The 27,467-nt window shown below is 38.4% G+C and overlaps 1 protein-coding gene and 1 pseudogene across 6 annotated transcripts in view; one reads left to right on the forward strand and one right to left on the reverse strand.

The window, feature by feature from the left end:
• USPL1 (ubiquitin specific peptidase like 1) overlaps window positions 1-27,467 on the forward strand; it is a 42,442-nt gene that overhangs the window by 2,844 nt on the left and 12,131 nt on the right. Inside the window, exons 2-6 of one of the 6 annotated variants that reach the window (XM_073228845.1) lie at window positions 429-595; window positions 1,113-1,241; window positions 19,468-20,110; window positions 22,041-22,154; window positions 26,236-26,365. In XM_073228845.1, the coding sequence (XP_073084946.1) occupies window positions 497-595; window positions 1,113-1,241; window positions 19,468-20,110; window positions 22,041-22,154; window positions 26,236-26,365 (1,115 nt within the window). In that variant the 5' untranslated portion in view covers window positions 429-496. Of the gene's footprint in view, window positions 1-428; window positions 596-1,112; window positions 1,242-19,467; window positions 20,111-22,040; window positions 22,155-22,176; window positions 26,366-27,467 lie in introns of those variants that run through there. The other 5 variants (XM_073228852.1, XM_073228854.1, XM_073228867.1 and 2 more) reach the window with 5 other exon arrangements.
• LOC140847747 (nuclear distribution protein nudE-like 1 pseudogene) lies at window positions 4,669-9,168 on the reverse strand (annotated as a pseudogene).

Genomic DNA, 27,467 nt, shown 5'->3' on the forward strand with positions numbered 1-27,467 from the left:
GGTTCTTTTGTCCCTGTCAAGTAACAGCACAATGCATTTAGGGTTTTTAAAGTACTTTCTTAGTGTAATGCTGATATATTTGTTTCAAATTGTGCATAGGCTTCAAAAAATTTATGTTTTCAACTTCTGGTCAATACAGTTTGCTTTAAATAAAAGTTACCTCTATGACACATTTTGATGAATTTGTTTACAAATGAGTCCACTGTAAAAACTGGTCCTATTGCGAGTCTACCCTCTCCCCACAACTTTGCTAGATTTATAAGTATATTTAGGTATTTTGTTTTCACTTCAAGACTGCAATTTTAGAATATGTTATCTTAGGATGTATAATTCTCAAAATTTACTTAACATGTGTACATCTTGTAAAATAGCTCGTTTTCAAGTAAGTAGGATTTTTATTTAATTGTCTATTGACTTTTTTTTTTCAGGGTTCATTGACAAATCCTTAGTGATATTGACATGTTTCAAGTGACAATAAATTAGCCAATGACTCGGAATGATGGATTCCCCGAAGATTGGAAATGGTTTGCCAGTGATTGGACCAGGGACTGATATAGGGATATCTTCACTCCACATGGTGGGGTATTTGGGAAAAGTTAGTGAACTTATATTTTGCCTCAGTGCAAAGTCAGTTTTTTTTTTTCCTCCTGTTTTTGAGACTTAAATTTGGTTTAATTTGACCAGTTAACTTATAAAAAATTGTATCTTCCACGGAAATCTTACAGCAATGGCGAAAGATTATTTTAATATGTTTACCTCTCTGTGTTTTATTGATATGTGAAAGTAGAAATAAAACATAGACCTTACGGGTTACTACTATTCTCTGAAAATATGGACCAGACATTTTGCTTGACAGTTCACATTACTTTTTCTCTTGCAATAAGACTGATGCTATTCTTAACATTTAAAATTTGATATTTAAAATTACAGTATATTCTTTTTGGATTAATAGCTGTATTTAAAGGCTATATGCATTTCTTTTATTTGCCACATTTAAAATATCTTGCCTAGGATACTTACAGGTGAAAATTGTAATTTTTTTCTTGTTACTTTTTGTAATTTTATACAATCTAGGAATGTCTGTATTTTAATTTATTTTATTTCTCTTTTAGAGTTATGATCCTGCTAAAGTCCCATCCGATGGGTATTGTCCTGCTTGTAGAGAGAAGGGAAAGTTAAAAGCCTTAAAGACTTACCGAATTAGTTTTCAAGAATCTATCTTTTTGTGTGAGGATCTGCAGGTAAAGTATTAATCTTAGATGGTATTGAGATTTTAGCCTTCTACTTTTCACTCCTGTGTTTAAATTTGTACTCATTTTGTATTTTTTAGAGTGTACATTTAATACATTAGCATTTTTAGATCTGTCTGGTATACAGTTTCAAATATTTTGTTATTTTTTCACCTAGCTTCCTGAGTTACTGCATGCAGATGTTTGTTTTTCTTGTCATTAGATCTGTGAAAGGAGAAAATACATTGCCAGATTGATTTTTTTTTGTTTGTTTAACCTTATGGGGGTCCATATTAGCTGTGTATAGCAGTTACTCTCTCATGTCTTAGGTTTATTAACTTTGGGACTTACTGGAAAAGTTACTAATCTCTTGTTATGTACTTGAGGCTCTAAATATCTTAGAATTAATTATAATAATTTGTACTGACGGGTACAATTTTTATATAGGAGCTTGTTAAACACTATAACACTCTATATGTTACTGTACTTGACACTTTGTGAAAGTGTTTTATACACATAATTCTCAAAACTTTGCAAGATAGGTATTCCCGTTTTATGAATACGAAAACAGGTGCAGAGGGTTTCGGAACACAAGGTCGTCATAGAGTGGCAGAGCAGTGATTGGCATACAGTCCATGTTTTATTCCAGGTAAAACTAGCAGTTCATCAGAATTATTTGAGGGGCTTGCTAAGAATTTCTGGGTCTTATCCCCAGATGCTGAGTTAGTAGAGTTGACCCAGAATTTTGTAGTTTTGTACCCTTTGAGGATGAGTCTAATGATCAGCCAAGTTTGTAAAATACTGGACAAAATCACACACTGTTGCTGTGTACAACTGGATGGCAATACCAGGCATTCTTACAAATGGAAGTAAATTTATTTTGGCAGTTATTATAAAAAATTTTCTTTTGAGCGTCACTGTCTTGGCTCCATTCCAGGCCAGGTTACAGTGAATAAAGCAAATATTTATTGCTCTCAAGGATGTTATGTTCTAGAGTGGGAAGGAAAATAAAGTATATGTTTTTGTGTGAGGTGATGCAAAGTGTTGTGGAGGAAAAAAAGTCCGCAGGGAATGGGTACCTTGCAATTTTAAATCGAGTGGTGAAAGGGACTCTTTATTGAGAAAGTGACATTTGAGCACAGACCCGGAAGAGATGAAGGGGAACAAACCATGTGAATATTGGAAGCATGAGCCATCCAGACAGGGAGGGTAGCAGATACAAGGCTCTGAGAGTGGCAGCTTCCTGTCCATGTTTGTGCTACTGCAGGGAAACTAGCAGAGCTGACCCTGAGGAAGTGAAGCAGGGTAATAGACTATGGGTCAGAAAATAATGGGGAGGGGACTGGACCAAGGAGGGTCTTACCCTGCCTGGATAATGACCAAGTAGGCCATTGTAAGGTGTCTGGCTCTGCTCTGACTGAAATTAAGAACCATAGTAGGGATAGTGGCAGACGAGTGACATAATCTGACATGCATGTTAAAAGAGTCACTGTGGCTGCTGTGTTGAAAATACATGTGATGGGCAAGACCTGAAGCAGGCATGCTAATTAGAGGGCTACTAGGGGAGCAAGTAGTGGCCAAGGTGATGGGGCGTGGTTGGGCTCTACGTGTATTTTGAAACTACAGCCAGAAGGATTTGCTGAAAGATTGGAGTACATGTTAGGAAATGGAGGAATCCAGGTGATTCCCAGATTTTTGGCTTGAATAGTTGGAAGAATGGAGTTGCCAGTTACTGAAATGAGGAAGATATGGGGGAAAGATCAGGAGGCCAGAACCAGTCAAACTTGAGACATTTGTATCTATGGATATTTGGAGTAAACAATTGGATCTTTGTATTGGGTGGAGAATTGAGATTGGAGATACGCATTTGGGAGTCATCACATGTAGGTAATTGAACCATGAGACTGGGTGAGTCTACTTGTTTGGATGGGGAGGTTCAAGAACTGAGCCCAGAATTCTCCAGTATTATGAAATCCAGGTGAGGAAGTGGAACCAGCAAAAGAGAGAAGTGGACAGGGAGGTATGAGTAAATCCAGGAAGGAGAGTGTATTGTCCTGGAACTCAAGTGAAAAAAGTATTTAATGAAAGAAGGGAATGATTTACTGTCATTGCCATTGAGGACCCAAGGAGGATGAGGACTCAACTTAGAACTGACTGGAGTGTCAGGGGTCAGTGAAGCCCTTGATGAGAGAATTTGGTTAAGTAGTAGTGATGAATGCCTGATTGGAGTAAGTGGGAGAAGAGAAGAACTGAGAAATACAGATGTGAGGTGGCATGCAGAGAGGGTAGTTTTTCTTAGTTGTTTTCAAGTTGGGAAAATAACAGTGTGTTCGTATGCTGGTGGTATCCATTGGAGAGAGAAAAATAGGAGAAAGGGTCACAGAATTGCTGGACAGATATTCCCTGGTGCAGACAGTGGACTTCATTGTCCAGGTGGAGGGTTGATTTTAGGAGATTTGACAGTTCATCTGTACAGCGGACTGTACAGTTCACTAACTAGCTCAGAGTAAAGTTGTAGGATTGTGAACACTGGAAAGTGAAAATCTTACAGATTCTAGAAAAAAAATTACTGTTTTTCCTCTTCTGAAAAATATGTAATATTTCAGTAGAATTCTTTAAGGACTACCATAATAGAAAAGTCAGTGTCCTCAGGACATAGGTAATGGCTATTAAGGTTAGATGTACTATTTACATTTTTAGTGTTTGAAGCATTCCTCCTTAAGTGATAAAAAAATGTATAACCAAGAATTTTAAGTATATACTTTGCAAATGTAAAAAAAGAACTTCAGAGTAATTAGTCATTGATGTAATTTTTAGAAAATATTCTAGTCAATAAGAACCCAGTGTATTTTTTCTTTTTATTGAAGTGTTTGTTGATACACAGTCTTATGTTGGTTTCAGATATACAGCACAGTGGTTCAACAGTTACCCGTGTCATTATACCCTCACCCCCTCTAGTGCGGTTATTATCTATCAATGTAGAAAGATGTTATAGAATCATTGACTATATTCTCCATGCTGTACTACCATCCCTGTGTCCAACTTATATTGTAATTGGGAATCATTGTGCCCTTCATCCACCCCAGTCCTTGGTAACCACTAGTTACTTCTCAGTGTCTATGAGTCTACTGCTGTTTTGCTAGGTCCATCCATGTTGTTGCAAATAGGAGGATTTCTTTTCTTTTTTTGTTTTTCTTTCCCCTCAAAAAATCTTTTAATGTGGAAACAATAAATTTCACAGAATAAAAAGGTAAATAACAGTATATATGATCTCATAGAAGAGAAAATGGGTAGTAAGTTCTGAATACACTTTAGGCATTGGGAAAGGGACTTTTCAGTTGTCTTGGCCTAGGTTCTTTAGAAAGTAGACCCTGAGTCTTAGATCAAGAGTTTAGATAAATCACCTTTATTTGGGTGGTGTAAGCCCAGACAATTGATGACGGAGGAAAAGAAAAAAGTAACAAGGCACAGAAAGATGAAATGCTATATGGTGTGATAAGCAGCTTTACAGAACTGACCCCTTCTCTATGGATTGTTGAGAGGGCAGGAGCACCCACCTGGAGGCGGGTGTGTTCACACACTGAGAGGCAGCACATCTGGGGCCAACAACGGGTGCAAGGGGCCCAGTCCAGGAGGAGGAGCCGCTGGTCAAAGTCGTTCACTGCCCCTTTATTAAACAAAGGCGAATGCCCTGATTGACAGAGCTTTGCGCCGTAGCCGATTATCAACCCAGTTATCATTCCCTGGAATACAGGATTTTCGTGATGCTTCGAACTCCGCAAAATTCCTGCAAGCTGTTGATTTTGATATGAATGCCCCTACTTTCCATAAGAGATCCCTCACCATGTTTAGTGCTGATGTCCTGGCAGGAGGAGGTATTGGGCTGATACCAAAACGGTTTGGTATAGCTTTTGGTGAAGGAAAACTGTTTTCCATTCCTTTGGCAACAGGAGTGGCTGGCAAAGAAAATGACACTTGCACAGCAGAATCCGTCTTTTCACAGTCTGGAGTTTGCTTTCTGGTTACTTCTTGTCTTTTCTGAGCTGCTAGTTGTTGTTTTAGATCTCTTACTTCATCCTTTAAGTTCTGCACAGAGACCAATGAAGATTCCATTTCACCAAGTTCCCTTTCTAAATATGCATTTCTTTCAAGGGTCTGATTTATCCTTTGTTCAGACTCTTCCAGGGAAACTACTGCTGCCCTTTGTGCACGCTCCAGGTCATCATTGGTTTGCTCCAGCTCTCTCACGTACTTCTGGAACTGCTCCTTAATGGCCCGAGTCTGATTTAAATCATCCTCTAATGCTGTGACCTGCTTGTAGCTTTGTGCGTACTGATGTTCTAGCTTCTCCTTTAATGCCTCCACTTCATATTTCAGCCTTTGGTTATCAGCTTGCAAGTCTCTCTCACTTTGTTCAGCCAGTTGGATATCAGCTTGCAAGTCTCTCTCACTTTGTTCAGCCAGTTGGATATCAGCTTGCAAATCTCTCTTAATTTGTTCAGCCAGTAACTGTGCCTCCAACTCTGCTTCTAATTCTCTGCTTGTTTCCTGGAATTCAAGTAGCTCATCCCGAGTTTCCTGGAAGCTTTGTTTATACTTGAAGGAAAGTCCCTTCCAGAAAGCAGTTTCCTCCTCTACACTAGAAAAATATGGTTTATCTTCAACATCCATAGTCAAGAGAGTCTCCAACGTGTCAGAAGGGCACGTTCAGCACCTCTTGGCAGAGGTCTCCGCTCCACTGGCCCGGCAAGGGCCACCAAGCCGCTCAGCAACTGCTCTCCTCTCCGCAGTTCCAAGCTCTGAGCTCCACTCCGCGCACTCAGTGTCCAGCTACTCACCAGCGCGTCAGGGGTTGCCTGGGAGACATTCTGTGACGCAAGGGGTGGGGTTCAGAGCATGTGCACTAGCGCGAGGGCAGCCAGGGCGGGGCTGTGGCGGGGAGGGCGTCACAGGGGGCGGGGTCAGGCCCGCAGAGCTCACATCCGTCTGACAGAGGCCTTGTGCACAGGCGCTCCCAAGCACCGTGACGGGCGGGTTTGGGCATGGAAGGTTTCCCTGCATACTTTGCCACTCGGGAATGTGGCGCCACTGTGGATAAAAGTCGGCTTTCAAATCCGTGTTTCAGTGTTCTTGTTCACGTAAGATGAGTCTCGTGTGAAATTTCCCGTCCAAGTCCGTCCCCAACCTCCACATAGAGTATAAGCGGTGTTCAAGCGCCCCCATCACTCTCTCACAAATAACTGTGTGATTTATAGCAGGTCCTCTAGCTGAACTTTTTTTTTTCTTCTGCATGTTATTTATTTATAATTTTTTAAAAGTAAGGTATTATTGATATACACTCTTGTGAAGGTTTCACATGAAAAACAATGTGGTTGCTTCATTCACCCATATTATCCAGTCTCCCTCTTACCCCATTGCAGTCACTGTCCATCAGTGTAGTAAGATGCCAAAATATGCCACAGAGTCACACTTGTCTTTTCTGTGCTACACTGTCTTCCCCATGAACACCCCACCCCCACACCATAAGTACTAATCATAATACCTTTCCATACCCTTCTCCCTCTCTCTCCACAGGTCCTTCACATCCTTCCCCTTTGGTAACCGCTAGTCTCTTGGAGTTTGTGAGTCTGCTGCTGCTTTGTTCCTTCAGTTTTGCTTTGTTGTTATACACCGCAAATGAGGGAAATCATTTGGTACTTGTCTTTCTCTGCCTAGCTTATTTCACTGAGAAAAATACCCTGGAGCTCCATTCATGCTGTTGCAAATGGTAGGATCTGTTTCTTTCTTATGGCCGAGTAATATTCCATTGTGTATATGTACCACATCTTCTTTATCCAATCATCTACCGATGGACATTTAGGTTGCTTCCAATTCTTGGCTATTGTAAATAGTGCTACAGTAAACAGGGGTGCATATCTCTTTTTGAATCTGAGAACTTGTATTAGAATGGAATTCCTGGGTCAAATGATATTTCTATTTTTAGTTTATGAGGAACCTACATATTGCTTTCCACAATGGTTGAACTAGTTCACATTCTTTCCAGCAGTGTAGGAGGGTTTCCCTTTCTCTGCATCCTCACCAGCATTTGTTGTTCTTCATTTTTTTGATGCTCACTGGTATGAAGTGATATCTCATTGTGGTTTTAATTTCCATTTCTCTGATAATTAGCGATGTGCAGTGTCTTTTCATGTTGGCCATCTGAATTTCTTCTTTGGAGAAGTTTCTGTTCATTTCTTCTGCCCAGTTTTTAATTGGGCTATTTGCTTTTTGGTTGTTGAGGCATGTGAATTTTTATACATTTTGACTGTTAACCCCTTGTTGGATATGTTGTTCACAAATATATTCTCCCATACTGTAGGATGCCTTTTTGTTCTGCTGATGGTGTCCTTTGCTGTACAGAAGCTTTTTAGTTCGATGTAGTCCCATTTGTTTATTTTTGCTTTTGTTTCCCTTGTTTGAGAATATGCATTTAGGAAAAAGTTGCTCATGTTTATATTCATGAGATTTTTGCCTATGTTGTCTTCTAAGAGTTTTATGGTTCCATGACTTACATTCAAATCTTTGATCTATTTCGAGTTTACTTTTGTGTATGGGGTTAGACAATAATCCAGTTTTATTCTCTTGCATGTAGCTGTCCAGTTTTACCAACACCAGCCATTGAAGAGGCTATCATTTCCCCATTGTATGTCCATGGCTCCTTTATCATATATTAATTGACCATATATGCTTGGTTTATATCTGGACTCTCTAGTATGTTCCAATGGTCTATGGGTCTGTTCTTGTGCAAGTACCAAATTGTTTTGATTAGTGTGGCTTTGTAGTAGAGATTGAAATCAGTGAGCATAATCCCCTCAGCTTTATTCTTCCTTATCAGAATTGCTTTGGCTATTCGAGGTCTTGTGGTTCCATATAAATTTTAGAACAGTTTTCTCTAGTTCACTGAAGAATGCTGTTCGTATATTGATAGGGATTGCATTGAATCTGTAGACTGTTTTAGGCAGCAATCCCATACTGACAATACTTATTCTTCCTATCCATGAGCACGGGATGTATTTCCATTTATTGATATCTTCTTTAATTTCTCTCATGAGTGTCTTGTAGTTTCCAGAGTATAGGTCTTTCACTGCCTTGGGTAGGTTTATTCCTAGGTATTTTATTCTTTTTGATGCAGTTGTGAATGGAATTGTTTTCCTGATTTCTCTTTCTGCTAGTTCATTGTTAGTGTATAGGGATGCAGAAGATTTCTGTGTATTAATTTTCTGTCCCGCAACTTTGCTGAATTCAGATTCTAGATCTAGTATTTTTGGAGGGATTCTTTACGGTTTTTTATGTACAATATCATGTCATCTGCAAACAGGGACAGTTTAACTTATTCTTTACCAATCAGGATGCCTTTTATTTCTTTGTGTTGTCTGATTGGTGTGGTTAGGAAGTCCAACACTATGTTGAATAAACGTGGGGAAGTGGGCATGCCTGTCTTGTTCCCTATCTTAAAGGAAAAGCTTTCAGCTTCTCACTGTTAAGTATAATGTTGGCTGTGGGTTTTTCATATATGCCCTTTAGTATGTTGAGGTACTTGCCCTCTATCTATACCCATTTGATTGGGAGTTTTTATCATGAATGGATGTTATTTTGTCAAATGCTTTTTCAGTATCTATGGAGATGATCATGTGGTTTTTGTTCTTCTTTTTCTTGATGTGGTGGATGATGTTGATGGATTTTCTAATGTACCATCCTTGCATCTCTGGACTAAATTCTACTTGATCGTGATGGATACTCTCTTTCTGATGTATTTTTGAATTTGGTTTGCTAATAATTTGTTGAGTATTTTTTCATTTATGTTCATCAGGGAAATTGGTCTGTAATTTTCTGGTGGTGTCTTTGGCTGGTTTGATATTAGGGTGATGCTGGTATGAGTTTGGAAGCATTAAGCATTACCTCTTCTACTCTTTTGAAAACTTTAAGGAGGATGGGTATTAGGTCTTCACTAAATATTTGATAAAATTCAGTGGTGAAGCCATTTGGTACAGGGTTTTTGTTCTTAGGTAGTTATTTGATTATGAGTTTGATTTCATTGCTGGTAATTGGTCTGTTCATATTTTCTGTTTCTTCCTTGGTCAGCCTTGGAAAGTTGTATTTTTTTAGAAAGTGGTCCATTTCTTCTAGGTTATCCAGCTTCTTATCATATACATTTTCATAGTATTCTCTAATAATTCTTTGTATATCTGTGGTGTCCGTAGTGATTTTTCCTTTCTTGTTTCTGTTTCTGTTTAAGTGTGTACACTCTCTTTTTTTCTTCATAAGTCTGGCTGGGGTTTATCTATTTTGTTTATTTTTTCAAAGAACCAGCTCTTGCTTTCATTGATTCTTTCTATTGTTCTATTCTTCTCAGTTTTATTTATTTATGCCCTAATCTTTATTATATCCCTCCTTCTACTGACTTTGGGCCTCATTTGTTCTTGTTTTTCTAGTTTCATTAATTGTGATTTAAGACTGCTTATATGGGATTGTTCTTCTTTCCTTAGGTAGGCCTGTATTGCAATATACTTTCCTCTTAGCACAGCCTTGGCTGTGTCCCACAGATTTTGTGGTGTTGAATTAGTTTTGTCATTTGTCTCTATATATTGCTAGATCTCTGTGTTTTTTATTTATTTATTTATTTATTTATTTAATTTATTTTTTTGAGAGGGCATCTCTCATATTTATTGATCAAATGGTTGTTGACAACAATAAAATTCTGTATAGGGGAGTCAATGCTCAATGCACAATCATTAATCCATCTCAAGCCTAATTCTCGTCAGTCTCCAATCTTCTGAAGCATAATGAACAAGTTCTTACATGGTGAACAAATTCTTACATAGTGAATAAGTTCTTAGATGGTGAACAGTACAAGGGCAGTCATCACAGAAACTTTCGGTTTTGATCACGCATTATGAACTATAAATAATCAGGTCAAATAAGAATATTCATTTTATTTTTATACTTGATTTATATATGGATCCCACATTTCTCCCTTTATTATTATTATTATTTTTATTTTTAATAAAATGCTGAAGTGGTAGGTAGATGCAAGATAAAGGTAGAAAACATAGTTTAGTGTTGTAAGAGAGCAATTGTAGATGATCAGGTGTGTGCCTGTAGACTATGTGTTAATGCAAGCTAGACAAGGGCATTAAAACATCCACGGATGCAGAAGATTTCTCTCAAAACAGGGGGGGTGAGGTTCTAAGCTTCACCACTGTTGATCCCCAATTTCTCACCTGATGGCCCCCCTGCGACTGTGCCTGTCTTAGGTTGTTCCTCCCTTGAGGAATCTTACCCATCTCTGGCTAACCAGTCATCTTCTGGGGCCATACAGGGAGATGTAAAGTCGGTAAGTGAGAGAGAAGCCATATTGTTTGAAAAGGTTAGCTTTTTACTTTGCAGATTTATGCCCTGTGGCTTCTATGCCCAGCATTTGTCTGGAGGTATCTTTACCACTTGGAGGAATTGTGATACTCGGTAAAATCGATATGAGGCACGAATTCTATTTAAGGGGTGTTATTAGGAAGGAAGAAGAAAAGCTATAGAGGTAGCAGATGGAAGAAAACATGGGAGGATTGATTATTTCTTTGACATATCTTCTTGTGGAGTAACTTAAGCATGTATAGGTTTTAAACTACTAATTAAATTGCGCACACACATTAACGTAATAGGAATACAGTTACATAACCAAAGCAGATCTATAATTACCAGTCATCTCCAGTGAAGCCAATAAAACCAGTTAGGGACCCTAGGCATTTGTGAAAATTTGTCTATGATATGATGGATATTGTCCAACTGTACTTGAACAGTCTGAGAGAAATCAGACAAATTAAAACAACCCATTCCTGGGAACTGTTCACATCCCATATGTTCTTTTAACTGTAGATAGCCTTTTAACCATAGTTGTAAAATTTTGGAGTGCTACAACTTGCACTGCTCCTAATTCTTGGTTGAGTTCCAACAGTATAGATCCAGTCAAATTTGCTGTTTTACTGTATGCACAGGACAGCTTAGATATCTCCTTCTTCATTCCCATGGCAAGTCCAGGAAATGGTGGGATGGATGCAGCTACAACTGCAGCATTGCCTGGATCTTTGTGGAGGTTTTTTGATGATCATCTTCTGGTATGAGTCTTCCAGAGAGTGCTGATGTTGGAAGTTCTTCTTCATATCATATCTTAGTTCATTTTCTGGGTAGGCAAATTAGTCTTTGATCCTTTGTATAAACACAAACAGACCCTTTGCCCACACTTTCATATGCCCTTTAAACCATTGTGTAGAACTCATTGGAGGTCACCACACAGGAACTGCTTTTTTTTTTCATTTTTTTTCTTTAAGAGAAAGAAATATTATCAGAAAAGTGTACTCCATAGCTGATCATCTGACACCCTTTAAGTGATCAAAATTAAGGATATTTAAAGCATGCATTAATCGTTGATTTACAGTTAGTTTTATCCTATCAGGGAGTAATCCCCCTTTTCTTTCGTTCTTTTCTCTTTTTGTTATCGTTAATCTACACTTACATGAAGAATATTATGTTTACTAGGCTCTCCCCTATACCAGGTCCCCCCTATAAACCACTTTACAGTCACTGTCAGTCAGCATAGCAAAATGTTGTAGAATCACTACTTGTCTTCCCTGTGTTGTACAGCCCTCCCCTTTTGCCCTCCCCCCCATGCATGCTAATCTTAATACCCCCTTTCTTCCTTCCCCCCCCTTATCTCTCCCTACCCACCCATCCTTCCCAGTCCCTTTCCCTTTGGTACCTGTTAGTCCATTTTTGGGTTCTGTAATTCCGCTCCTGTTTTGTTCCTTCCGTTTTTCCTGTTTTTATACTCCACAGATGAGTGAAATCATTTGGTATTTCTCTTTCTCCACTTGGCTTATTTCACTGAGCATAATACCCTCCAGCTCCATCCATGTTGCTGCAAATGGTAGGATTTTCTCTCTTCTTATGGCTGAGTAGTATTCCATTGTGTATATGTACCACATCTTCTTTATCCATTCATCTACCGATGGACATTTAGGTTGCTTCCAATTCTTGGCTATTGTAAATAGTGCTGCGATAAACATAGGGGTGCATCTGTCTTTCTCAAACTTGATTGCTGCCTTCTTAGGGTAAATTCCTAGGAGTGGAATTCCTGGGTCAAATGGTAGGTCTGTTTTGAGCATTTTGATGAACCTCCATACTGCTTTCCACAATGGTTGAACTAATTTACATTCCCACCAGCAGTGTAGGAGGGTTCCCCTTTCTCCACAGCCTCGCCAACATTTGTTGTTGTTTGTCTTTTGGATGGCAGCTATCCTTACTGGTGTGAGGTGATATCTCATTGTAGTTTTAATTTGCATTTCTCTGATAATTAAATTAGCAAATTTAATTATGTGGAGCATCTTTTCATGTGTCTGTTGGCCATCTGAATTTCTTTTTTGGAGAACTGTCTGTTCAGTTCCTCTGCCCATTTTTTAATTGGATTATTTGTTTTTTGTTTGTTGAGGCATGTGAGCTCTTTATATATTTTGGACGTCAAACCTTTATCGGATCTGTCATTTACAAATATATTCTCCCATACTGTAGGGTTCCTTTTTGTTCTATTGATGGTGTCTTTTGCTGTACAGAAGCTTTTCAGCTTAATATAGTCCCACTTGTTCATTTTTGCTGTTCTTTTCCTTGCCCGGGGAGATTGTTCAAGAAGAGGTCACTCATGTTTATGTCTAAAAGGTTTTTGCCTATGTTTTTTTCTAAGAGTTTTATGATTTCATGACTTACATTCAGGTCTTTGATCCATTTTGAATTTACTTTTGTGTATGGGGTTAGACAATGGTCCAGTTTCATTCTCCTACATGTAGCTATCCAGTTTTGCCAGCACCATCTGTTGAAGAGACTGTCATTTTGCCATTGTATGTCCATGGCTCCTTTATCAAATATTAATTGACCATATATGTTTGGGTTAATTTCTGGAGTCTCTAATCTGTTCCACTGGTCTGTGGCTCTGTTCTTGTGCCAGTACCAAATTGTCTTGATTATTATGGCTTTGTAGTAGAGCTTGAAGTTGGGGAGTGAGATCCCCCCTACTTTATTAGTCCTTTTCAGGATTGCTTTGGCTATTCGGGGTATTTGGTGTTTCCATATGAATTTTTGAATTATTTGCTCCAGTTCATTGAAGAATGTTGCTGGTAATTTGATAGGTATTGCATCAAATCTGTATATTACTTTGGGCAGGATGGCCATTTTGACGATATTAATTCTTCCTAGCCATGAGCATGGGATGAGTTTCCATTTGTTAGTGTCCCCTTTAATTTCTCATAAGAGTGACTTGTAGTTTTCAGGGTATAGGTCTTTCACTTCTTTGCTTAGGTTTATTCCTAGGTATTTTACTCTTTTTGATGCAATGGTGAATGGAATTGTTTTCCTGATTTCTCTTTCTATTGGTTCATTGTTAGTGTATAGGAAAGCTACAGATTTCTGTGTGTTAATTTTGTATCCTGCAACTTTGCTGTATTCCGATATCAGTTCTAGTAGTTTTGGAGTGGAGTCTTTAGGGTTTTTTATGTACAATATCATATCATCTGCAAATAGTGACTGTTTAACTTCTTCTTTACCAATCTGGATTCCTTGTATTTCTTTGTTTTGTCTGATTGCCGTGGCTAGGACCTCTAGTACTATGTTAAATAACAGTGGGGAGAGTGGGCATCCCTGTCTAGTTCCCGATCTCAGAGGAAATGCTTTCAGCTTCTCGCTGTTCAGTATAATGTTGGCTGTGGGTTTATCATATATGGCCTTTATTATGTTGAGGTACTTGCCCTCTATTCCCATTTTGCTGAGAGTTTTTATCATGAATGGATGTTGAATTTTGTCAAATGCTTTTTCAGCATCTATGGAGATGATCACGTATGTCAGCTTCTATACATTCCTGCTCTCTGGCTTCTATTCCTTCAATGGCCTCTTGCATCTTATCCATTCTGCTTATAAATCCTTCCAGGGTTTGTTTCACTTCTGTGATCTCCTTTTGTCTTTCTTTTTGTTGATGTGGTGGATGATGTTGATGGATTTTCGAATGTTGTACCATCCTTGCATCCCTGGGATGAATCCCACTTGGTCATGGTGTATGATCCTTTTGATATATTGTTGAATTCTGTTTGCTAATATTTTATTGAGTGTTTTTGCATCTACATTCATCAGGGATATTGGTCTGTAATTTTCTTTTTTGGTAGGGTCTTTGCCTGGTTTTTGGTATTAGGGTGATGTTGGCTTCATAGAATGAGTTTGGGAGTATTCCCTCCTCTTCTATTTTTTGGAACACTTTAAGGAGAATGAGTATTATGTCTTCTCTGTGTGTCTGATAAAATTCCGAGGTAAATCCGCCCGGCCCCGGGGTTTTGTTCTTGGATAGTTTTTTGATTACCGTTTCAATTTCTTTGCTCGTAATTGGTTTGTTTAACTTTTGTGTTTCTTCCTTGGTCAGTGTTGGGAGGTTGTATTTTTCTAGGAAGTTGTCCATTTCTTCTAGGTTTTCCAGCTTGTTGACATATAGGTTTTCATAGTAGTCTTTAATAATTCTTTGTATTTCTGTGGAGTCTGTCGTGATGTTTCCATTCTCATTTCTGATTCTGTTGATTTGTGTTGATTCTCTTTTTCTCTTAATAAGTTTGGCTAGAGGCTTATCTATTTTGTTTATTTTCTCAAAGAAGCAGCTCTTGGTTTCGTTGATTTGTGCTATTGTTTTATTCTTCTCAATTTTGTTTATTTCTTCTCTGATCTTTATTATGTCCCTCCTTCTGCTGACTTTAGGCCTCATTTGTTCTTCTTTTTCCAGTTTCGATAATTGTGATGTTAGACTATTCATTTTGGATTGTTCTTCCTTCTCTAAGTGTGCCTGGATTGCTATATACTTTCCTCTTAAAACTGCTTTCGCTGTGTCCCACAGAAGTTGGGGCTTTGTATTGTTGTTGTCATTTGTTTCTATATATTCCTTGATCTCTATTTTGATTTCTTCATTGATCCATTGATTATTTAGAAGCATGTTGTTAAGCCTCCATGTGTTTGTGAGGCTTTTCATTTTCTTTATAGAATTTATTTCTAGTTTTATACCTCTGTGGTCTGAAAAATTGGTTGGTAGAATTTCAATATTTTGGAATTTACTGAGGCTCTTTTTGTGAGCTAGTATGTGGTCTATTCTGGAGAATGTTCCATGTGCACTTGAGAGGAATGTATATCCTGTTGCTTTTAGATGTAGAGTTCTATAGATGTCTATTAGGTCCATCTGTTCTACTGTGTTGTTCAGTGCCTGTGTGTCCTTACTTATTTTCTGCCCAGTGGATCTATCCTTTGGGGTGAGTGGTGTGTTGAAGTCTCCTAAAGTGAATGCATTGCAGTCTATTTCCCTCTTTAGTTCTGTTAGTATTTGTTTCACATATGCTGGTGCTCCTGTGTTGGGTGCATATATATTTAGAATGGTTATATCCTCTTGTTTGACTGAGCCCTTTATCATTATGTAGTGTCCTTCTTTATCTCTTGTTACTTTCTTTGTTTTGAAGTCTATTTTGTCTGATATTAGTACTGCAACCCCTGCTTTCTTCTCACTGTTGTTTGCCTGAAATATGTTTTTCCATCCCTTGACTTTTAGTCTGTGCATATCTTTGGGTTTGAGGTGAGTTTCTTGTAAGCAGCATATAGATGGGTCTTGCTTTTTTATCCATTCTCTTACTCTGTGTCTTTTGATTGGTACATTCAGTCCATTTACATTTAGGGTGACTATTGAGAGATATGTACTTATTGCCATTGCAGGCTTTAGATTCATGGTTACCAAAGGTTCAAGGTTAGCCTCTTTAGTATCTTACTGCCTAACTTAGCTCGCTTATTGAGCTGTTATATACACTGTCTGGAGATTCTTTTCTTCTCTCCCTTCTTATTCCTCCTCCTCCATTCTTCATATGTTGTGTGTTTTGTTCTGTGCTCTTTTTAGGAGTGCTCCCATCTAGAGCAGTCCCTGTAAGATGCCCTGTAGAGGTGGTTTGTGGGAAACAAATTCCCTCAGCTTTTGCTTGTCTGGGAATTGTTTAATCCCGCCATCATATTTAAATGATAGTTGTGCTGGATACAGTATCCTTGGTTCAAGGCCCTTCTGTTTCATTGCATTTAATATATCATGCCATTCTGTTTTGGCCTGTAGGGTTTCTGTCGAGAAGTCTGATGTTAGCCTGATGGGTCTTCCTTTATAGGTGACCTTTTTCTCTCTAGCTGCCTTTAAAACTCTTTCCTTGTCCTTGATCCTTGCCATTTTAATTATTATGTGTCTTGGTGTTGTCCTCCTTGGATCCTTTCTGTTGGGGGTTCTGTGTATTTCCGTGGTCTGTTCGATTATTTCCTCCCCCAGTTTGGGGAAGTTTTCAGCAATTATTTCTTCAGAGAGACTTTCTATCCCTTTTCGTCTCTCTTCTTCTTCTGGTACCCCTATAATACGGATATTGTTTCTTGTGGATTGGTCACATAGTTCTCTTAGTATTGTTTCGTTCCTGGAGATCCTTTTATCTCTATATCAGCTTCTATAGTTCCTGCTCTCTGGCTTCTATTCCTTCAATGGCCTCTTGCATCTTATCCATTCTGCTTATAAATCCTTCCAGGGTTTGTTTCACTTCTGTGATCTCCTTCCTGACATCTGTGGTTTCCCTCCGGACTTTATCCCATTGCTCTTGCATTTTTCTCTGCATCTCATCCCATTGCCCTTGCATTTTTCTCTGCATCTCCGTCAGCATGTTCATGATTTTTATTTTGAATTCTTTTTCAGGAAGACTGGTTAGGTCTGTCTCCTTCTCAGGTGTTGTCTCTGTGATCTTTGTCTGCCTGTAGTTTTGCCTTTTCATGGTGATAGAGATAGTTTGCAGAGCTGGTACGAGTGACCGCTGGAAGAGCTTCCCTTCTTGTTGGTTTGTGGCCTTCCTCTCCTGGGAGAAAAGCGACCTCTAGTGGTTTGTGCTGGGCAGCTGTGCGCAGACAGGGCTTCTGCTTCCTGCCTGGTTGCTATGGAGTTTATCTCTGCTGTTGCCATGGGCATGGCCTGGCTCCCGCTGCTGCTCCAAAATGGTGGAGCCCCGTTGGAGGGGGAGCGGCTGGGAGGCTATTTATCTCCTTAAGGGGCCTCTGTGCTCCCTGCTGCCCAGGGGGTTAGAGTGCCCAGAGATCCCCAGATTCCCTGCATCTGGACTAAGTGTCCTGCCCTGCCCCTTTAAGACTTCCAAAAAGCACTCTTTAAACTAAAACAACAACAGCAACAACAAAAGAAGGAAAAAAAATTAAATAAATAATTTTAAAAAAAAATCAAAATGCACAATTTTCTTTGTCCTCAGGTGCCGGTCTCAGGCACCCGCTCACCGGTCTTGCTTCCCTGTTTCCCTAGTATTAGGGTCCCTGTCCCTTTAAGACTTCCAAAAAGCACTCACCAAAGAAAAAAAAAAAAGCCGCTCCCTTTTCTTTGTTCTCCGGCGTCGGCCTCAGGCACCCGCTCACTGGTCCTGCTGCCCTGTTTACCTAGTATCCAGGACCCCACGCATGCAGTGTGTCTGCGCTCTGGTCTGGATGGCTGTGGCTGGGTGTTTAGCAGTCCTGGGCTTCCTCTCCCTCCTCGCTCCAACTCCTCTCCACCCGCCAGGAACTGGGGGGAGGGGCGCTTGGGTCCCGCTGGGCCGGGGCTTGTATCTAACCCTCTTCTCGAGGCAGTTCTCGCAGGTGTGGATGTGGTCTGCATGTTGTCCTGTGTCCTCTGGTCTCTATTTTAGGAAGAGTTGTCTTTGTTATATTTTCATAGATAAATGTAGTTTTGGGAGGAGATTTCTGCTGCTCTACTCACGCCGCCATCTTGGCTCCCTCCCTCGATTTCTTTTCTTTTTATGGCTGAATAATATTCCATTGTGTGTATGTACCACATCTTCTTTAGCCATTCGTTTATTGATGGACACTTAGGTTGCTTCCGTATCTTGAAGAGCCCAGTGTATTTTATGAAGTAAAGTGGTTTACACTGAGAGTCCGCAAACTTGATGTGACCCACAGACTAAAAGTGATTTTTACATTTTAAGTACTGGGAAAATTATGAGTTTCAAATTTCAGCGTCCATAAATAAAATTTTGTCGAAGCATAGCCATGCTCAATCATATATGTATTGTTTATGGCCACTTTTATACTATAATGGCAGAATTGGGTAGTTATGACAGAGACACTGGCTTACAATGCCTAAAATATCTGGCTTTTCCCAGGTGAAGTTTGCTAATCCCTGGTCTATAAGATTTGTGAATCAAATTATTAATTTCTCTAAAATTCTATTTTGAAACTTGGAGTCCACTGAACATTCTACTTTCATGTGCTAAATTGTAAAGAAGCACATAGGAAACCTCTTAATCAGATAGTTATATTAAAATATGTTTCTTGATTTGAAAAACACTAATTAAACTGGCTCAAAATTAACAAATTGGAACTCTTAAATATTTTCAAACAGTAGGGAGTTTCAACTTTTTTCTCTCTTTGGATATTCCATTATTTAGTCTTTATTGGAACATTTGATTATTTAGTCTTTTTTTAAAGAAGAAATTTATAATAAAAAGGCTTTTAAATCGTTTTTTAGTAAGTCATCAAAGAAAACTTACTTTCTTGGTTTTCTTCATCTGTAATATGAATGTAAATAAAATCATTTTTATAATTTGTCTTTGGTCATACCCTGCAGGTAATTATCCAAATACAAGGTAAAAGTGGTATGTTTCCCTTACTCCTTTTTCATAGAATTAAAACCCAGAATATATTTAAAGATGCTCTGAAAATCAGTGAAAGACACAGCATTAGGTTTTTTTCAGTATTTGATTTTTAAATGCTCTTAGATGGTTGGGCTAGATTTAAAAATTAGTTCTCTGTATCATTTTATGATTTTTCTTTTTTTTTTTTTGAAGTCAGGCTAACAGCTTTTTTATAATCCATTTAATTTGTATGTTACCTTGTTAGCTTAGCCTAGTGTAGCTAAGATTAAATCCTTCATGTTCAAATTAACTAGGAAAAATTATTCTTTTGGAGGCCAGATTTTTTATTAAATAACTGTTTATTCCTAGTTCCTTCAAATTTAGTGATAATATTATATTGCTAAAATTTTGTACACATTTTTCATGACATAAATGTACAGCAAAACTTCAGCTTATTTGAATTTTGTAGTTTTTTATTATTCCATTTTTTCTTTTAGTGCATCTATCCTTTGGGCTTTAAATCACTTAATAACTTGATTTCTCCTGAGTTGGAAGATTGTCACACTCCAAATAAGCCTAAAAAAAGAAAGATCTTGGAAACCAGTGATAAAGATTCACCTTTTTTAGCAAATTGTAAAAAGACTAAAAATCAGTTTGTTACTGATGGTGAACAAGGTTCGAACAGCAGACATAATGAAGCCAATGATGAAATCTCATCAGACTTGCCTGGTAGACCACACAGTAGTCAGCAGGATCCAGTTAGGATGGCTGACTCCTTCGGGCAGACTGGGATTTTGGAAGCCGATACTGCTGGCATGGCTGCTAAAGAAGATCCTACTAGAGTTGATGTTTCTGGAAGTGGAAGGATTTCTCCTCAAAATGAAGGATGCACATCTGAACTGGAATTGCCATTGGAGAGCAAATGTACATCACTGCGCCAGTCTTTATGTGTCCAGTGGAAAAACTCTCACGCTCTCTGTTGGTTAGACTGTATCCTGTCAGCATTGGTGCACTTGGAAGGGTTAAAATACCCCGTGACTGACCTGTGCTCTAAGGAGGAATCTGTGCTCTGGCGCTTGTTCACAAATTATAATCAAGCCAATAAGCTTCTGCATACCAATCAGTTGGATGGAGTTAAAGGTGGGTAATATTTTATTTCTTTTCAATTTTTAAAGAAGTTAATGATGAGTTTGGTCTCATAGCATGTAGAAGAGATTCCATTAGTAGCCTCTGTTTTGTGTAGAGAGGTGGGAGCGTGGAGCTCAAGGACAGTGCTGTGAAGCTTGAGATAACGCCAGTTGCAGAACTGCCCAAAAGGCAGTCTTTTTAAAAAAACTAAGAATAAAGACGCTTTGGTTGTATCGCTAGCTGTCAGTGATGGGAATCCTCATTGAACCCATTAAAGTAGAATTTCAAGTTTTTTAATTGCCGGAATAAAGAAGTAAATATAAATCACCCATAATCCCACAACTCCTCCTAAATCTCTCTTCACAATGAGGAATATATTTTTCATTTTCTATAAAGTAGGTAACCCATGAACCCACCTCCCAACCCAAGAAGAATTAAAATGTTCCCAGTAATTTACATTTACCTATGTGTGTTCCTTCCCATCCCATCTTCCACCTCCCCACAGAGGTAATCATTTGCCTGTAGTGCTTCATCATTCCCTCTTTTTTTTTGTGATGTTTACTACGTATGTATGGCTAAACAAGATACTGCCTAGTCTAGTTCCTTTTGAATTTTATAAAAAGGATATTGTACAGTATGTCTTCTGAGACCTCTTTTCCTTTTTTTAAAGATTTATTTGTGAAACTACTAGTATTTGTGGTTCATTGATTTTCATTGCTATATATTATTTTCATTTTGTAAATATATTAATAGATTTATTCGTTCATATGTCATTGGGTTTTTTGCCATTATAAATACCCTTCTTGTGACTGTTCTTGGGTAAGTCATTCTGGGGTACAAGTAAAGTTTCCCTTGGATATACTATAGGAATGGAAGTGCCAAATGATAGCTGTGAGTTCAGATTCATAGAACAATGGTGAACTCTTTCCCAAAGTGGTTGTACTGATCAGTACTCCCATTAGTGATGTACAAGAGCTCTTCCTGATACAGATACTTTCCCTGGGTAATATTCACATTTGGAGATTTTTGCTATTTGAGTAATGTAAATGGTCCATGGTCTTGACTGCCCTTTACCAGATTTTAATGTTGAACAGCTCTTCATATGGAGATTGACTATATGTTCCTCCTCCTGAGAAATGCCTGTTTGTGTCTTATATCTCTTCTGTGGTCAAGTTCTGATTGATTTGTATGAGTTTTTATATAGTCTGTTGCTATCTTTATGTGGGATATTTGTTGCTAAACCATCCAATTTGCATCTTGTGCTTTTGCTTTTTTAAAGATAGATAGCTTTTAATGTACAGAAATGGTTAAGTCATCCCTTTTTTATCTAGTAATGTTTGTGGCTTTTAAAAGACATCTTTCCCTAAGATCAGAAAGTCATTCACCTGTATTTTCACTGAAAAGTCATAAAGTTTTGCTTTTGGCATTGAAATTCTTAATTCAGCTAGAGTTAATTTTTGTGTACGGTGTGAGGTAAGCCCATTGCATAGCCAGTTTTTCACCTCCACATTATTTCTCAAAATTGGTTTGCCATGCTACCTATGTCATATAACACGTGCAGCTATTCATTAACTCTCAGTTTTGTTTTTTTCATTCCTCTATCCCTGCACCAGTATTACACTTTTAATTATTAGGGCTTCTTAGGTCTTGTTCTCTGGTGGGTAAGAATCCTTACCTTTATTCAACATGCCTTTTGTTGTGCAGTCTTTCATGTTAACCTGTACGTTTCCCCGTTGTTGACCAGTCAGGGAACATATGGTATACCATAGATATTGGTTGCAGAATAATGGTATGCCATAGAAATTAAGGAAATTTCTTGTTTCCCATTTTGTCTCTTCAGAATTTATTGACTCTGATAAACTTTCATTCTTGGTAATGTCTTAATTTTCTGCGGCAAGAGGGAGATTGACAAGTTGGTTAACGTTCGATATTTTGTTTTTAGATGGAAATGGTATAAAATTTACTTCAGAAATATTTGCAAAGATAGAGACCTGTCTGAATGAAGTAAGAGATGAAATTTTTACTAAGCTTCAGCCTCAGCTTAGATGCACATTAGGTAAGTAATTTGTGTAATTTAAGTCCATAACTTATCTACCATAAATACATCATAAGGAATGTACTTTGGATGGTCAGATTCTTGGGCTAGAGAATCTGGGTAGTTCCATTTAGGAGTCCAGCACTGGTTAAATTATTGGTTGCGTATAAGTGTGCTGGCTGGTGTTCCACCCCTTGAGAGTGGAGGCAGTTCTTGGAACTAGGTGAATACCCAGGGGATGCACCATTGGTTGCTTTTCTAGTACTTCCCCCAAGTAGAGTAATCCAGCATTTTCAACCTTAACTTTGTTAAAAAGGCACCTAGGGAATTTAAAAGTAAATACTAGTGCTAGGGGCCTATCCCACTGAATAAAAATCTAAGGGATGGAGTGGAGATATCAGTGATTTTTAAAAGCCCCCAAGTGATTCTTAGAGTGGACAGTGTTGAGAATCTGTGATCTGAATCAACCATTGTAATTCTACTTCCTCTGCCAGTAGTTGGTTTAAGAATGAACATATGGTACAATTTTCACCAATGGAATACAGGGAGAATACACTGATGACCTTTGGATAAAGTTTTCCTATCTTTAAAATGGACACATTTGCTTTGTCTTCTGTTACCCTCAGGGAGCAGAGCGGAGCAGGGCCCTGGAGTCTCCCAGTCTTTCTTAATTTTTTTAGTACTGCTAAAAGGAGCCAGTGGTGATTTTTTTTTTTGGAGGGGGATGTCTTTTTGTTTCATTTCTCTTTCTCCTTGTATTAGCCTGGGGCTTAATTGTGTTATAGTAGCATAATGTAATATCCCTATTGGTGTACTACTCATATTCAATGATGTAAAATATCAGTGCCATCAGCTTTTCTCTCAGTGAGTAGCATTTATTTCATGAGACCCAGATATCTATTGTATCTGGAAGCAGTGTATTTTTTGCTGGTGTTACCTCCTATTTCTTTGGTCCACAGTCCTCTAGTTCAACTATTTTATGTTTTCATGAACTCTTACGTATATAAGTTTACTTTGTTCTTGTAATAATGAACTGATTCTCCATATGTCATATTTTTGGTATTGCCGCTAGGTCTAAAGGGCCTACCTATTCTAATTTATCACCAGGTGTGATCTCATACTTTTTATCAAAGTATAATTTACAGGTAATAAAATAAAATTTACACTTTTTAAATATATACAGTTGTGTAACTATTATCACAGTTAATATACAGAACAGTTCTATCACTGCAAAAATTTTCCTCAGCCTCCTCTGTCGTCAGCCTCTTTCCTTACCCCAGCCACTGATTTGTTGGGTGAATACGCATTTCAGAGGAGAGGAGCCTCTTCTGTAAGAGCGTGTGGACCCAGGGGCTCCCACACTGCATTGGCAGGTATCATTTCCCTCCTAGAGCAACCAGAGACGTTTTGTTCAGGGCCCCTACTCCAGTTCCTGGTTGAATCAAAGAGTGGTTTCTTCCCCAGTCTGAATCATCCCCCTTCTTATTCTGATAATTATATCTTGAACAAGGTTTCATCTTGCTCCACTGCTGCCTTGGGCCTAATTTTCTGTGTAACAGAGAAGGGATTTTTAAATGATCATTTTGTGCAGTCAGCAGTTGGGCAAGCTTGCAGCTCTTGAAGCACAACAGAATCCCTCTCTTGTTTGTATTTGTGCTATTCAGTCAGTGATGTGCTGTATTAGAGCTAATATCTTACTAAAGAAACCTGGTCTTTGCTTCAGAGATCACTTGAGAACTTTACAACATATGTGACCTCATTCTGAGTATTAATTTGTATTAGAAACTACTAAAGAGAGAGAAGTAAATCTGTACCGACCCTAATTGTTGGTTAAATTTTTAAGATCAGCCACTTTATCATTTTGATTATTTAAAAAAAAACATTGTTAACTGTCCTTCTCTCTGCTCTCCCTCCCCGCATCTAAGAAATACTATAAATACAACTGAAGCTCCCTTTGTTCTCTTCCCCAGTTCTTCCTTACCTCCCCACAAAGGTAACTACTATCTCCAGTTTGGTGTTTTCTTTCCCTCTAATGTCTATGTTAATTCTTTTTAAGGAAAAAGCTGCTGTTATGGTTTCTACTTATTTATGTAAATTCAAAGAGCGATTTGGTCTTTGAGTGTTGTATACCAGTGTAAGGATAGACCAACCGAACAGAAAAGAGCCCAGATCAGGCCCCCCCACCCCCCCCCTGCCCTTTGCTTACTTTTTACCATATGAGAGATGGTGATGCAGATAAGTGGGGAGGAAAAGGCTGTCCAGCAAATGGCGCTGGGACGGTTGGTTCTTGGATCCCTCCTCAACACCGTAATCCGAAAGAAACATCAGTGTATTAGGAGCCCTAAACGTGAAAAGCAGAGTTGTTAAACTTGGGAAGAAAATATAGGTGAATATTTTGTCACTCAGTGGGGAAGAATTTCTCAAATAAGATGCATAAGAGAAAAAATTGGTAAATGTGATTAAAGTTTAAGGCCTCTGGTCAAAGAAATACTATCCAGGATGTCTTGTAAAGAACTCTTTTACACAAATTTTTTAAAAAGACAACCTGATAGAAAAATGGCCAGAAGACAATGAACAACTAACAGAAAAGAAGACTTGAATCTCTACACAGCAAAGACTCACTGAAAGGTTTGTAAATAGCAAATTAAGGTACGTTAATGACATATGCAAACTAGGTAGTTGGGTAGGAGTTGGGGTGGGGGTTGGAGTTAAGATACTAGAGGCAAAGAAACCACGTAACTAATTTAGGCAGGAGGTCATAAAAATTGGAATGAGGCATGGTATTGTATGTTCTCTAGTGGGTGCTTTGAATTTGTAATCAAAGGAAAAAACTTAGATCAATTTAGGAGCTATATATAACAGTGTGTTTTGAGCTCGTTCATGGTATTTTGATTCATTGAGAACTTTCAGACCCAAAGATTCCATGTTGTTATGAATTGTAAATTATTTAGTTTTTATTAATGCTTAGTTACAATAGAGTAAGCTTCTAAAGGCTGATCACTGATTACACACTCATGCTATACTACAGTTGTATGTGTGTGGTGTTCCATATGTTCATTTTTAGGTGATCTGTATTTCCATTTATAAAAATATTTTGGTTAGATTTTATAAATGGCGGTGAGACCTACCACAAAGATGACTGTTCAAATAGCCTTTGTGACTGCACATCCTTACAGTGTATGCTTAGGCAGTACCATCTACTGTTGTGCCTTCTGGTCCTGCCAAGGTGACTCCTCCTGGCGGTGTTCCGGACCTCAGGCCAGGAGGAGACCCGGACCACTGAAGTGAGACTGTCCCAGGGGAGAAGGCGGTGGAAGGACTCATTGTTTCTAGGGCCAAATCATTTACGGCAGCACCTAAGCTCCCTGAAGATAGGAAGGAGAGAAACCAATAGGAGAATATAAATCTTCTTATTTAATTAACTTGCTTGCTGATCTCAAAGCTGGAAGACAACATTCACAGTTGTTTTTTCTTTTAATGACAACAAAATTCAGATCTCGAGTCTTAAAGCTATTGAAGTTTAATTTTGTTGAAAGGTGAGACCAAAAGCTTATGAAGAGTGGTAGATAAGGAGGATTCAGCACATTTGAGGTTGGTTCTTTAAGTTCATGTGTTATGTCTGCTTCTCCACATGTAGACCAAGAGAGTTGGAATAGAAATGGTTTTTTAATAGTTTTATCCAACTCTGAGATTATTTTGCAGTTTTTCACCAGTTATGTTATTTTTACTATCTTTAGCAAACCATTTGCATAGCTTCGTTTTGTTTTTATAATGTTCTATGGCTGTGGTAGTTCTGAGGATTTGTTTTTCCTGAGAAAAGCTAAAATGATCTCAGAAGATAAGTATGGGTCTTTAGTTTCCTTTGTCTTAAGTTTCTTAAGTATCTACCAGAGACTAAGGTGATAATTAATCTTTATGATGAAGATTTTTAGAAAAATGCTTTAGAAACTTCCCCAAGCCGACGTGTGTATAGCTTACTCTGTCATGTGTTTATTCACATAAATTCATTCTGTGAACATTGTGAGAAAAGACAACAGTTTGTGTTTTGGGTTTACTTTTCACAGTTATTTATGAGCAATGATTTTTCCTTTTCTTTTTAAAGGTGATACAGAAAGCCCTGTGTTTGCATTTCCCCTGCTCTTAAAAATGGAACCCCACATTGAAAAGCTCTTCATGTATTCTTTTTCTTGGAACTTTGAATGTTCACAGTGTGGACACAAGTATCAAAACAGGTTAGTTTTTTTATTTTTTAAAACCATTCTACTGAAAATGGTTCTGAGTAATAAAATTAGAGTAAAACATGCTTTCACTTGTAGCACTGTTCTCTCTGTTCCTTCTATCCTGGATAAAATTTCCCACCATGTCTTGAAGGCTCTCCACCAATAAGGTTAAAAGAAAAAATTTGAGCCCTGTAACTGCAATTTGCATGCTTCTTTAAACTGGAAAAGTAAAAAACTCAGAGTTTGATAGATTACTAGTAGTTTTCTTAAGTTCTTCAGTGGGAAGTGGGGACAAATGGGACAAGTAGCACATTCCCCTCCATGGCCTCTCTGGAGTCCCTGCTCAGTAAGAAAACATCAGAATTCCTTTAAATTATATGTGGATTTGTTTATTCTCTATTGGAGATTAGGGGTTTTGATGTTTATGTTTTTAACATCATGGAAACCGACTTAAGGCTCCCAGAGTCTGACAAGCAGGTTTCAGAGGGAACCTCGGCTTTTCTGTTCCTTCCCTCAGTCCCGTGAAAGCCTCGCCACCACCAGAGTCCTCTACGCATGGGCTGTCTCAGCCATAGCTTCTGCCTCCCTGAGGCCTCCAAGTGAGGAGTGGAGTGGTCGCGACGGATGTGCATGGCTGGGCCTTGGGAGGAACATTTTGTTTTTTGTTTTGCTTCTATACATGTACCCTGTAATAAAGAGAGAAATTCAATTTTAGAAGAGGAATCAGGGAGGAAAAATTTTCATCAGATGTGATACCCTTGTTCTGTCCATGTATGAGAAAGTCGCTAGCAGGCATTTAAAAAGATTGCCAGACCAGTTTCTGTTAGTCATTTATTTAAATTATTTTGATAAGGATAAATCCTTTCCTCTTTTCTTAAACCCACTCACCAGTAAATTAGAAAAATTGGGAGTCTCTCAAAATCATTAAATAAAAATGTGAGAGGAAAAATATTTAGATATGCATTATCTAAACTGAGATTATTCTTAGGTATTTAGGGATCAGTCAAGGAGAGTCGAGTCCGAGAGCACGCTCTAGGGATGTCAGGCGACAGAGCCAGAAGACATTTGTTTTTTTTGCCAGTTAGCTTACAGGTACCAGCACAGAGTCAGACGT

This window comes from Manis javanica, chromosome 1 (assembly GCF_040802235.1).
Source record: "Manis javanica isolate MJ-LG chromosome 1, MJ_LKY, whole genome shotgun sequence".
NCBI classification, from domain to species: domain Eukaryota; kingdom Metazoa; phylum Chordata; class Mammalia; order Pholidota; family Manidae; genus Manis; species Manis javanica.